The following is a 13,988-nucleotide window of genomic DNA, read 5'->3' as shown; positions in this document are numbered from 1 at the left end:
ATGTTACAACTAAACGGGAATGGAGGTTTCGGACCTGCTCAGGTAAATACGTGATCCGTGTTTCATGAGAGAAATTGTGGGTTATGAACATTAGGGCGTAGTTGAAGGAAGCATGAGTTTATCGGGAATTCAGTTGTTTTGTTTTTCTTAACTTCTTGGGCGTTTCTCAGCATCTCGGTAGCAGATAAACTGAGTGGTGGTGCGGAGCCAGCACCGAGAACAGGACTGACCCTGACCGGTACAAGTGTAAGGGGTGTGCTAAGGTTCAACGGAAGACATTGTTGAAATAATGACCTGCGGTCCAGGCCATTTAGGAAGTGCAGTGTTGCCAGGTGGGGGGTAATTAAGTGGGAGTACAGAAAGGAATTAGAGAATTAGGAGCACACCTTGAGGGCAGAGATCAGGTGTGACTGGGGGGGGAGGAGGAAGGTATGACTTCCTCAGTCACAAAGGAAGAGCACTGAATTTAACAGCCTAGGCAACATTTGGAGGCTACCTTAATCAGCGGGCCTCGTGCGAGTTTAAAGGTAGTACGGTTATAGTTGAAAGAAAGGTAACATGATGTAGGTACATTCGCATCGGGAACAGTAACCCAGAAGTAGTCTTAATGTTTGAATTAAACACGATATTTGTAGATAATTTCTAGCCTGAAGCCAGGAAAACGTCCCAGCTTGGTGAAATGTGGAATATTTAATTGGCAATGAGAGAGGAGACCGTTTGTACGGAATGGACAGGGATTTCCTGGGCCCGCGGCTGCTGCTTGGATTGTATTTAGATGTAGTGGAAGAGTTTTGATAGGTCTGTGTGATGAAAGGGTGGGTCGGGATAATTGGGGCGTAGAAGAAGGAACCCTCTGGGTATGCTGTCCAAGTACAGGAGGAATAACAATGCTTGACCTGTTCTGAGACTATGTCATACTTCTGAAGAATTACACTGTATAATATTTCTGAGATTGTAGTTTGTCAAAGGCCAGGGAAGATTCACTACTGAGAATTCTTCATACACCTGAAGGTTGTGGACTGTGACCTTAGATAAGTTAATGTCTTCTTATTTTTAGTCCTGTCATTGTACTTTAGTCTTCAAAACTTTTAGTTATTTTGAAAGAAATAATAGCTGAAATATTTTGTGAAGGAATGATACACTGAAACCTTAAAAAAAAAACAAAACTGGAACTCTCAAGTGCCAGGTATTTTTTTTTTTTAAGTTTATTTATTTTGAGAGAGAGAGAGAGAGCACAAGCAGGGGAGGGGCAGAGAGAAAGGGAGAGACAGAGAATCCCAAGCAGGTTCCCCGTTTGTCCACGCAGAACTGGACTTGACGCTCGAACCCATGAACTGCAAGATCATGACCTGAGCAGAAACGAAGAGTTGGATCCTTAATCCGCTGAGCCACCCAAGTGCCCCTCAACTGCCAGGTATTTGTAAGAGCAGCCAGTACATTGAGATAGGAGGTCAGGAGTAAACAGTTGGTGTTGCCTGACTGGCCAAGGTGGAAATGCTGAGGAAAGAGCTCCCGAGAGAGGGATACTCGGGGCGGGGGGTCCGCAGTGTTGTTCACACGCAGGTGCGGTGGAGGGCAGGAAGCCCACTCTTCTTAGGACGTCCAGAGACTGACCGTGAGAGGGGAGACGACTTGTCTCCATGTTAGTCTAGAAAAGGGTGCTTTCAAGAATTTTAATACAAGTGTATAAGAGATTACATCTAAAATATAATTATTCAGACTCTTTGCCGTTTCCCGTGGAAATGTAGTGTTGTGAGCTTTCTGTCTGTCAGTGACTTCCTCTGTCCGCACTTAAATCAGAGTACTTTAGCTGTGACTTTAATAAACAGACCTAAGTTTAATCAGTTAACCTACCTCTGGTTTTTCACCCTTGTTAATGCTCTCTCTAATTTTCTAAAATTAATCTCCCAAAAGAACAACCAATTTTACAAATCTTTCAGAAACTAATGAAACGTTTCTTTTCTGCTACTCCTTCTCTCCATTTCCTCCTTTCCCATTCTAGGCAAAAATAGTTCACTATTTCCTACTCCACTTCTTAATCTTGTTAATCTTAATCTTCTTAATAGTTTACATGGAGGAAAAAAATGAAATAGCATGAAAGGATAAAAATACTATGAAACAGTTAAAGAGATGACTATACAATAATACGTAAGTTTCCCTCCTACCTCTGACTCCCTTCAACCCCTCACCTACCATTTTTCCTCCACAGAGTGACAACTACTTGGAGAGATTCACTTAAAAACCAAGCAAAAGTTGGTAACTAGAAAATACGATTGTCATTGAGCTGTAAGTGATAAAGCAGTTCATGAACATAAGCCATTTTTAGAGTACAATCATTTTGTTTTTCTTGGTAAAACATTTTAGAAACGGGCTCACTTAAAGTTGTCAAAGCTAGAAACAGTTGGATAACTTCTTCTGGAAGACAGTTTGATGTGTTTAGGGGTACTTTATTTTATTTATTTGTTAACCACGTTCTGGTCTCGCAGATGAGGAATATTAGTGTTTCAGTAGAACAGCTTTGGAATTAGACAGATCAGGGTTTGAACTCTGGTAATGCCAACTCCTAGCTCATAATCTTGGCAATTCTTCTGATTTCTCTGACTCTTGAGTTCCTCATCTGAAAAACGAGCATAGTAATAGCTACCTCTCAGGATGGTTGTACGGGCTGATGGTAAGGAAATGAAAATGAGTTTTGCCCCATAAACATTAATTTTGTTTTCTGTCAGTGTTGTTAATGCAACCTGAAGACATTGTTAAATGGGACTGCTTATATGGGGGGAAAGATTTTAGGTAAATTTGACCACGGCATTTTCTATTTCTATAACATAAACAACATAGTTGATCATTTTTACTTAGGAAATCCCAAACGTAAATAAAGTTTGTTTAAAGCAAGAAGCATTTGTGACCTAGAGTAAAATTTTAAGAGCAGCTAGCTAATGGCGAAAGAGCAGGATGCCTCAACTCGGCACTGTTGACATTTGGGGCCAGATAATTGGGGAGGGGCAGGCTGTACTGTGTCTTTCAGAATGTTAAGCAGCATTCCTGTCTCTGCTGACTACATACCAAGAGCACCCTCCCCGCAAGGTCGTGACAGCCAGAAGTATTCCCAGACCTTGCCAGATGTCCCCTGGGGGGCAGAGTCACCCCTGGTGGAAACTTTTGTTTTACAGCATAGCCTAAAAAGAACACATGTGGGATGGCTGCACATTTATAGAAGCATAATGGAAAAGAATAATTGATGTTATTACAGAGGCTAAAATAGGATACCTTTCATACCTGACACAAAAGATTTAAAATCAGCGAAAGAGAAGATATTTACAAGAAAGAGATTAAAAAACCTGGAAAAGGCTGTTTTCTCCATTGATTTGGTAATTTTACCGGCGGGGGTGGGGGGGGGGGGTGGGAGGGCTAAATAGGAAAACGATGTGGTTATTTATTTTAAAAATGCTACATTACTAGGATATGATTTATCCTACTTTATCCACATTTATCCTATGCTCTGAGCAGTCTGTAACTATAGTGCTGTGTGAGATGCATTTCCTTCTAGAGCAGCCATACCCCCTGACCAAAGCAAGATCTTACAAAATCAAAAGTATTTTAGGGGCGCCTGGCTGGTTCACTTGGTGGAGCATGTGACTCTTGATCTCAGGGTGGTGAATTCAGGACCCAAGTTGGACTGCAGCCTGCTTAAAAATAAACAAAGTATACAATATATTTTTAAAGCATTTTAGGAAAATGGAACAAAAACAGGTATTTATCAGAGCACTTTTAAGTATGTTCATTTAATTGAAATTTGAATGTGTTTTCTGCAGTCTTTTTAAGACTCCTCAGTGCTCACAAAGCCCCGTTATAATTGGGGGAAGTAGGGTCATTGGGAGGTGGTTAGAGGGTGGGCTCTGGAGTGGGGCTGCCTGCATGTGTCTGTCGTCTCTTCCATTTGCTGACTTGAACCTGAGGCAGATTATTTCATCTGAGCTAAACTTTAATTTCCTTTTCTGTGGTGGGGAGAAATTGTACCTACCCCATAGGCTCGCTCGGGGGATTCAGTGAGCTAATCCATTTACAGTATTTTGGCGTATGGTTTGGCCCATTCAGTAAATGTCTGTGATTATTATTGATTTTAATTTTAATTGAAATCTTTGTTGTATTGCTAGAGCTCGTAGGTTTCAGGTTAGTCTTGTCCAGCTCTAAAAATATATATGCAAATATACTTACAATTTATTTATTTTTTTAAGTGTTTATTTTTTGAGAGAGAGAGAGAATGCGAGTGCTCACAGGGGAGGAGCTGAGAGAGAGAGAGAGAGAGAGAGAGACAGAGAAAGAGAATCCCAAGCAGGCTCCGAGCTGAGCACGGAGCCTAATTTAGGGCTCAATCCCACAACCACAGCATCACTACCTGAGCTGATACCACAAGTCGGACATTTAACCCACTGAGCCACCCAGGCGCCCCATCATTTCGAATTTAGGAATTATTATCTCTGGTTGCCGAGTCCCAAGAATTGGCTTTAACCAAAAAGGACAGCATCTTCGAACAATTTGGAGTTTGATTGCCGTGGGCACCTGGTGTCGATAACTGGGTAATTTGAAGGAAGTTAAGCATCTGTTTTCAGAAACTTGATTTAAGAAAAGAAACTCCAGTTGTCCATTTTTTAAATGTTTAACTGCTCTGCTCTCATCTGGAGGTTTCACCTGCACCTGTCATGATGGTCTTACTTGAAAGGACATCAAGTTGGACCCTAGAATCTCATTGGAGCAGTGCAAGGCCCTATGTGTATCTCCTCAATCATGTGCCCTAATTTTCTCATTTCCTAGGAGCTGGTTTAAATTGCCCTGGTTTCTGTGCAGTTAGACACTCCCCTTTTGTCTTTACCTACAAGCTTACATTGGGGAAAGAGGAGGTCAAGGGGCCTAGAATTTCCCTGGAAAATTCTTGCATGTCTGTTCATGGCTCTTTAGACTTCACAGATAATCTCTTTTGAAGTGCCAGGACCCAAATACCAGACTAAAGGAAGTTGCTTGTTTTTTTGTTCTAGGCAGAAAAATTAATGAAACAGATTGGTGTGAAAAATGTGAAGCTTTCAGAATATGAAATGAGTATTGCAGCTCATCTCGTAGACCCTCTTAACATGCACGTACGTATCTTTAATCTTATTTAAGATCGTTTGGGTCTGGCATTTTGTGTCGGGTCCTGAAGACGAACATATTTGATGATCCTCTAAGAGGAGTCACAGGATCTGGCATAGTTTTGTGCTCACGGATGTGACTGAGTACAGCAAAAGGATACGAGGCAAAATGAGCAAGAAAAGGGGCCTGGAGTGAAGTCTGGAAGAAATCAAGCACAGGCTTCCAAGAGCTTTCTCCCAGTGAAGTCATACGGGCTTCACTTAATTCCTTCAGCAGCAGGTTGTGAGGACAAGTGTGAAGTGCCGTGTCCACCAGGGAAGCTCAGTAGAGACTCCCAGGATTTTAATTGGGACTGGTCATGTAGACCCCCCATCCCAACATCTACCAAAATTCTAGACGTTCAGAGGAGAAACACATGTCCCCCGTAAACCATTTTGTTTGCACAGCGAGGTTTTCTTATTAGGGAATGAAGGAATTCTCCCGAAATTTAAGCCCCCATACTGCAACCGAAGGCCAGCCTTGCAGGTAGGCCTTTCTAAGGACAACAGCCTGAGGCCTGCCGTGTTAACCTTTTTTGGCACACACTTGTTTAGATAAACTTGTTCTTCTATATATTCACCTTTGTGGCATATAAAACGTACTGCTTTAAGTTATGTGGATATTTGATTTGGAGTTTAAATGTAGATGTTCATATTAAGATACGGTAGGCAACACAAGATTCTGAATTCTAATTTTTTCCATTCATGGCCTTGGCAAATTGTTTCCTCTTTGAGTGTCAGTCCCCTCGTGTAATCCAGGGATGGTGTGATACCTGCTGTACCTACTTCAAAAGGATTATTGGAGGATCAGATTAATGTAATATATAAACTCTAAAATCCTATGTGAATATTTGATAACAGCAGGTATAAATAGGTTTTGTACGACAGATATAAATAAATAGAATAGAATAAGTATGGTATTCCTATCTCCAAATCTAGGAAATAAAAGTCTTCAATGTCTGTTAGTATCTGTGTGCACAGAGATCGATACATGTCCCCAGAGTTAATCCTCCATTTCAATTTAATTTATAAATTTACAGTGGGACTTTTTGTCTCTGTGTTCATTTCTGAGTAAGGCTGTACTAACAGACTCTCTTTTTTGTTATAGTGAAAGTAGGTGCTATTTTTTTTTTTTTTTTTTTCAGATTTGGCTGTGGTTTTTCACCCTTTTTTTTTTTTTTAAGTTGTAGTGAAAGTAAATTTCTTGTAAATATGGCTTCTGACTCACCCCACCTTCAGCCTCTTTACTCTGCCAGGTTAGAGCAAGATTGATTTTTTTTTTCCCCCTAGGTTTTTTCAGTTTGTTTTTTTCTCCTCTCCCCCCTTCACCCCGTCCCCATTTAAAAAAAAAAAATTTTTTTTTTTTTTTTACATTTATTTATTTTTGAGAAACAGAGCACAAGCAGGGGAGGGGCAGGGAGAGAGGGAGACATAGAATCCAAAGCAGGCTCCAGACTCTGAGCTGTCAGCATAGCGCCCGATGTGGGGCTCGAACCCATGAACCATGAGATCATGACCTGAGCCAAAGTCAGATGCTTAACCGACTGAGCCACCCAGGCGCCCTCCGTCCCCATTTTTGAAGGTGAGTCAGAAGGTTTTAAAATACACAAGCTGTGCTTATTTTGACAGTATATATCCCCTGTTTACAAAGATGAAAGTTCTGTTTTGAAAGTTTTATTTTTGATTAATAAAATTCAGAAGTCCAGTGTTGCATGAACCTATTTCCAAAATGTCTACCTGTTGTGTTTGATAGCACCCTATATGAATCAGGGACACTGCTGGTAAGCTTTTCCCCATCAGCTAGCGCTGAGTTCTCTGTCTGAGCTGGTTCTCCAGCTTCTTGGCAGAGTATTCCTTCCTCTTACACGGAGTGAATTCAGCTTATTAGATCCCTGTAGAGTTTTGAGTCCTGGGCCTAGTGCTTTTAATAGTAGGTAGTTGATGATTAATTCCTTTTTGTAATTTCATGGTAATTAAATAATTTCAGTATTGCTGTAAAAAGTCTTTACTAGTATTATATATTAATCTTTTATCATTTACATATAATTATCAGATTAAGGTTTGCCATTTTGTTTTTTTTTTTTTTCCTTTTAACTTCATTGAATATATGTAAGTTGTGAAATTCATGTTGACCTTACCTTTTATCAGGTTACTTGGAGTGATATAGCAGGTCTGGATGATGTCATTACGGATCTGAAAGACACAGTCATCTTACCCATCAAAAAGAAGCATTTGTTTGAAAATTCCAGGCTTCTGCAGCCTCCGAAGGGTATGGTAAAAGTTTACATTTGCTAAAGTATTAAAAATGTAGGAAACATTGAAACTTTCTGCCATTATAGAACTGGTATCGCTGAGGTCGGATGTTGAAGAGAATACTGAGATCCAGTGAGCTGTTTTATAAATAGTAGTTTTAAAATAATTGCTCATTCTTCAGCTTCCCAAATTTAGGTAAAACTTTTTCCCTGTGATTACATGTCAAAATAATCCCTTTATTGCAAACTCATTACTTCCAAGTAAATAAAAATTGGGAAAATTGAAATTAAAAAATCTGAAGTCATGGTATGGGTTCTTTTGTTTTCAAAGTAAGAACTCTTTTTGTTGTCTCATAATTTAGCGATGTTGTTTTTTCCTCCTAGTAATCTTCATTATTTTTGGATTGCAGTGGTTTTTTAGAAGAAGTACTGGAGTACAGGTGAACTAGAAATTAAATGCTACTTTTTTTTTTTTTTAATTTTTTTTTTTAACGTTTTTACTTTTGAGACAGAGACAGAGCATGAACAGGGGAGGGGCAGAGAGAGAGGGAGACTCGGAATCCGAAACAGGCTCCAGGCTCTGAGCTGTCAGCACAGAGCCCGACCCGGGGCTTGAACTCACAGACCGTGAGATCACGACCTGAGCCGAAGTTGGACGCTTAACCGACCAAGCCGCCCAGGCGCCCCTAAATGCTACTTATTTTTAAGGGAAACTTCCTTATTCCTAGTTAGCGATGATTTTAAACACCTCAGAACTCAAGAATTGGAAACGCTTACAACTCCTTCCTTACGTGTAATGCTTTTATTGTTGTCCACTCAAATATGAATCACGTCTAAGTGTTATGGAAGGTGATTCAGATGGAGCTTTGGTGACCGTTGGCAGTGAGATAAATACACGTGTTACCGTGGCTTTCCCATACAGACGCTACAGCAGCGGAAAGAGTGGAAACTGCCCTTTCGGGTATTCCTCACACTAGACAGGTTTACTTTTCCATTGCTCTTCGAGGCTGAAACCAAATTATTAGACACATTAAAAAAAAAAGATCTTTAGAAATATCAACATAGTGCTGTGTGTAAGTTATGGTTGCTTGTCATCTTATTAATTTTGCAGTTCTATCAAAATGCATCAATTTATATTTCAAAAGTAATTGAAGCCGATACCTGTACACTTTCACGAAGTAGGTAATTTTTACTCCTGGTAAATAGAGGGTGATGATGACGTGTTCTTTTCATTAACTAGAACAGCAAAACTGTTCATTAGGTATTTCGTTTTATTTTCTGAAACAACAATACTTCCTTTTTTCCCCCCTAACAAAAAGCATTTAGTTTATTGTGTTTTTAAAAATTTTTTCCCCAGAAGAAAATTGCAGATGATTTATCTGAGCCAAGATCAAAGAGTAAAGTACAAGTTGGCTTATTTAGTTCTTTACCCTCTTCCGGCTGGTTGGTAGTTTGAACAAGAAAGACCTTGTGTGAGTTGTCATCTCCTAGTTTCTTAATTTGTGAATCTAGAAAAGTCAGATGCAGGATGGGGCCCAGTTAGTAGTTGGATGGGAGAAAAGTAAGATGCGTTTTCTGTGCTGTTCGGGAAAGCTCCAGCCCTCGTCAGCGACGCCTAGCCCGGGTAATTGGGTCGCTGTACCAGTCGCACTTGGTTTAAAGCCCCAGTCAATTAACACAGCAGACACCAAATTACAATGGGATACCTCAAAGTTACGTGTATATCTGGTGCTTCTTTGAGAGCATTGTCCAAAACTAGAAGTGGTTTCTGTGTGTATTTCAAAATTTTTAAGTTACCTGACTAGCTCTTGATTATGTAATCTAAAGTTATACTGTTTGAGCCTTTTCAGCCTTGCATTTTTGGAAAGTTTTTTATCAGGAACAAAATTTGAAAAGCCATTGATTTACTTTTTGACCCTCAACATAAATTGGATGTTAGCAGACAGAAGCAGAACGTAAAATCGGTTGTATACCGTAGTTTGTTCCATTTTTGAACTGGAAATAGGTTACATAGGTTAGAGTCGTTGTTTTATTGCCAATTTTATGTTATCCCTGGACAGTTCATTGCTGTCGGGGCTAAAAGTCCGCACTGCCTTACAGACTACGCGAGGATGATTTGAGAATGTCTTCCATAGTAGCACACGAGATCAGCCAATCACGTGAAGGTAGAAAGTTGGCAGCTGTCATGCCACCAAGTGGTCACAAGGACATGCCATAAAATGTTCATGGTTGCATTAAAAAAATAACCGTGTTTTCTTCCAAATGTTTAGAAATTTACATTTAAAATTCCTGTGAATACAAACAGTTCTCGCTAAACTCTAGCTTCGGTAATCATTATTTTAGCGCATAAATTTTATGTTTGTGAATTTTATCATGTTCCATGTTGTGATGTTCTTGAAAATGTAGGTAACTTAGGAAAAATATATTTTGAGAAGTGATTTTTCTGGGGCCATAAAGGCCTCCATCCCTCCCTCCACCTCCTTGAGTACTTTGTATTTAAATAGACTCAGTTTTTACAGATACTTACTTTTCCACCATTTGGACAATTTTTTTTTATTAAAGCTTGAAAGTCAATAAACTAGTTCAAAAAAGAAAAAAGTTGGTTACTAATAAGGTAATATACTTGTCACTAATCAGGATTATTTCAAATTTAGATCTTTTGTCCCAATTCTTCTTTTCTTCCTCACCCTAAATTTTTTATTTGCATGTAGTACTTACGAAGTAAAGCCCTTACTAAAACATCCACGTTAAAGAGGGGTTTGAATTTTTAGTCTCTGCAAAGCATGAAGGTAATAATCGTAGTTTTTCGTTTTGTTGAAAATGGTTGTAAAAGTACCAGACTGAGCTCAAAAAAAACTAGTTAAAAGACTGCAAAACTAATAACTGAAGCCGGATGCCTCGCATTCATCGTGGGACCATTCGTGTATCACTCTTCCTAAGAACGAACAGGGTAGTGTTCATCCCACAAAGGATGTAGAGAAGATGGCCCTTCAAACAGTGTTACTGCTAGACTCGATAACATGCCAGGTGAGACAACGTGAGTCTTAGTGAAGCAACGTGCAGAAGTGGGGATAAAGCAGCCAAGTGGGTGACTGGAAAGCTGACACCTCCATAGCTACCACCCGAGTCGGGAAGTGAACACTCCCTGCTCATACGTGCACCTCCCCGTCATGTCTGTCCTCCGGAAGATGATGAAATCCCAAAGCTTTCAACGCATGTTGAGTTTCATACTCTGTAAACAAACAAAACAAAACTGTAAAAAAGCTGCCTAATTAATAACACTAATTGTAATTCCTGAAGGAAAATATAGGAAAAACTTAATCCTGCTAAGGAGTGCCAAAACGAAACTATCAGGAATAGAGGACTCAAAGTGGTGAACGAATACTTGGAATCAAAGAGGACATTCTAAGGACACTTGCCTCGGTTTGTGAGGTGTGCGGTAGCAGCACAGTCAACAAGATACGAGGACTTTTGCATCAGAAGTTTGCTCAGAAAACCCTAAGATTCAAATAATATGCATATAAAAGTTTGTGGATCTGCATTCCATATTAAATTGTATGATCAAAATAATAAATGTCGTAATAATTCAGGCATCTGCAGTCACCCCGTATGTTTTCAGTTTGATGTGAATTAAATGGCATCAGGCCACTGCTCTGTGGTGTTCACATGTGCCATCCAAAGGACAAAGTATCGATAGGGGGCTCAAATTATAAATGACTTAACTACATTTTTTACACCTGAATGGACTTAGTTAAAAATTGCAAAGCGATGTACTGGCAAAGCTTATTGACTTAAATTTTAAAATGGCTTCAGAAAAGTAAGATGACTAAACTTCGTTAATTCTTAAAGAATTATGAAGACCCCTAGAAAAATCTGTGCGTGCCCGAGGAAAAGTCTGTGTGCCTGAACATTACTTTGAAGAGCTTGATGTGAAAAATATTCGTTTTATGGAATCAAGCTTCTCATTAAAAAGAAAAAAATGAAAATTTAGGCAGGGTGGGATTTTAATACAAAATATTTACTTTTCTTATATTTTTGTATTTTTTTAATGTTTATTATTCTTGAGAGAGAGACCGCGCACGCACGTGAGCGGGGGAGGGGCAGAGAGAGAGGAGGACACGGAACTCCAAGCAGGCTCCAGAACTGAGCTGTCAGCACAGAGCCCGATGCGGGGTTCAGACCCATGAGCTGTGAGATCGTGACCTGAGCCGAAGTCGGATGCATAACCGACTGAGCCACCCAGGCGCCCCTATATTTTATTTTTATTGCATAATAATATTTTGGAAATCTCCAAAGTCTCTTCATATTACCCTAATATGCCACCTGTAAATATTGTCTTTTTAAGTGCTATGACATGGGAAAAGTAGAGAAGCTGTGAATTAAGCAAATATTTTAAGTCTGCAGGTTATAATATTCGTCAGGCCCGTCTACAGATAATCTATAGCCAGGAACATAATTTTACTATTAACATAGACAATGTTACTTAATTTTAGTTGCAAAACAGTTGGTGATGATTCCCAAAATGCCCAAGGCCTCGACCAGTTTAGAAATCTCCTGTTAAAAGAATTACCTTAAGTTGTATTAAGCGGCAGACTACTGTCTGTGGAGACGGTAGGTGAAGGATTCAGTTTTATTCCTTGGAGAGTAAAACAAAAGTGACTGGCAGCTTTTGTCCTTTGGAAGAAGAGATCATTATCTGTTTGGAAGAAGGCATGTGCCCTTTTGGATAAAACTTAAGTCTCAGTAACATCAAAACGGTGTTTGCTGCAGCCTGTTTTTGTTGTTGTTGTTTAATGTTTATTTTTGAGAAAGAGAAACAGAGCGCAAGCGGGGGAGGGGCAGAGAGAGAGACGGAGACACGGACTCCAGAGCAAGCTCCAGGCTCTGAGCTGTCAGCACAGAGCCTGATGTGAGGCTTGAACTTATAAACCGTGAGATCGTGACCTGAGCTGAAGTTGGACACCCAACCGGCTGAGCCACCCAGGTGCCCCTCCTGCAGCCTGTTTTGAAGAAGTTCTCAGTTTTCTCTGGGCTGTTCTAATGGGCTGTAGTGCTCTGTTAGCTTGTGAAGGTGGAGGGCACTGGACCATTTCGTCAACCATGGATCGAGTGGCGTGAGTTTGGATGTCAAGGGGATCCTGAACTAGACCTTTGCGTGAAGGGAGAAGGCACAAGCATGCTGTAATTTTATAGCCGTCACTGACACTGAACTTAGGAAGTGGCGCCTTCCTTTCCTACTATTAACATGTTGGGGAAAATTTTAGTGTGGGCCGAATTAGTGTGTTGATTATCACATAAAAACGTAAATAATAAAATGACATGTTAATTTCCAGGAGTTCTTCTGTATGGGCCTCCAGGCTGTGGTAAAACATTGATTGCCAAGGCTACAGCCAAAGAAGCAGGCTGTCGATTTATTAACCTTCAGCCTTCAACGCTGACGGATAAGTGGTACGGAGAGTCTCAGAAACTGGCTGCTGCGGTCTTCTCCCTTGCCATAAAGCTACAGCCTTCCATCATTTTTATAGATGAAATAGGTATGCGACTTTTCTGTGTGAGCATTTGATAACGCCATTTTTAAGGGTGGTATTTAGATGACCAGATTTAGTTTTCAACATTTATTAGGGCAAATTAGTAATACAAAAGAGATCACCAACATCCTTATATGCTATGTATAATTTATTCCAGAATGAACCATAGTCTGTTCATTCCGCTGCTCGATAGTAGTTGCCTGTCTTCTCCGTGTTACAAACATCACGCGGTGGACATCTGTGTACGTGTTTCGTCATGTTCCTGTGCTTGTCCAGGCTACATGCCCAGAAGTTGAACTGTTAGGTTGTGTGACATGTCTGTCTTCAGCCTCACTAGGATTACCAGTTGTTAAAAGTGGTTTTACCTGTTTTCACTCTCTCCGTTATATAGTTTCCCTGCATACCCCTAAAATTTATTTTTTCAGATATTATCATTGATTGATTGATTTTTTTTTTTTTTTTTTTTTTTTTTTGGTCAAAGTAAAGAACATGAATTATCATTGTTTCGTGTTTCCCTGCATTGCTAGTAAATTTGGGCATCTCTTACCATGCTGACTAGTCATTGAGTTTCCTTGCTTATAAATTGTCAGTTTTTCTTTAGGGTTATTTGCATTTTCTTGGTAATTCTTTGTTGATATTTATTATGATCGCAAATATTTTCTAGACTGGCTTTTCACTTTATGATAATTTCTTTTACAGAAATTGAAATTTAAATTTAGTTGTATATATCTTTTTATTATGATTTATACTTTTTGTGTCTGGCTTACAAATTTCTTCCCTACCCCCATAAATATCCCTCTTTTCAAAATATATATTGTGAAGTAGGAATCTAATTTCATTCTTTTCCATATAGACAGCCAATTTATAAAATAGATTATCTTTCCCTATTTGTTCATGACTTTTATGTTAGTATACTTTTTCTGTATTTTATGGATCATCAGTATTTTTGGTTCTGCTCCTGGTAAGGTAAGTCATAATAAGGCTATGGTGATTGAAACTATAGCTTTGAATTAGTTATACTATTATATGTAATGTGATAGACTATA

At 39.5% G+C, this 13,988-nt stretch overlaps 1 protein-coding gene across 3 annotated transcripts in view; it reads left to right on the top strand.

Moving 5' to 3' along the window:
* Positions 1 to 13,988, top strand: part of ATAD1 (ATPase family AAA domain containing 1) — a 73,766-nt gene that overhangs the window by 32,752 nt on the left and 27,026 nt on the right. For all 3 annotated transcript variants that reach the window (XM_015536261.2, XM_042961250.1, XM_007079258.3), the window contains exons 3-5: positions 5,034 to 5,132; positions 7,311 to 7,431; positions 12,748 to 12,948. In XM_015536261.2, the coding sequence (XP_015391747.1) occupies positions 5,034 to 5,132; positions 7,311 to 7,431; positions 12,748 to 12,948 (421 nt within the window). The remainder of the gene's footprint in view (positions 1 to 5,033; positions 5,133 to 7,310; positions 7,432 to 12,747; positions 12,949 to 13,988) is intronic.

This window comes from Panthera tigris, chromosome D2 (assembly GCF_018350195.1).
Source record: "Panthera tigris isolate Pti1 chromosome D2, P.tigris_Pti1_mat1.1, whole genome shotgun sequence".
NCBI classification, from domain to species: Eukaryota; Metazoa; Chordata; class Mammalia; order Carnivora; family Felidae; genus Panthera; species Panthera tigris.
The sequence above is the reverse complement of the archived record's forward strand: the minus strand, read 5'-3'. Positions and strand labels throughout refer to the sequence as shown.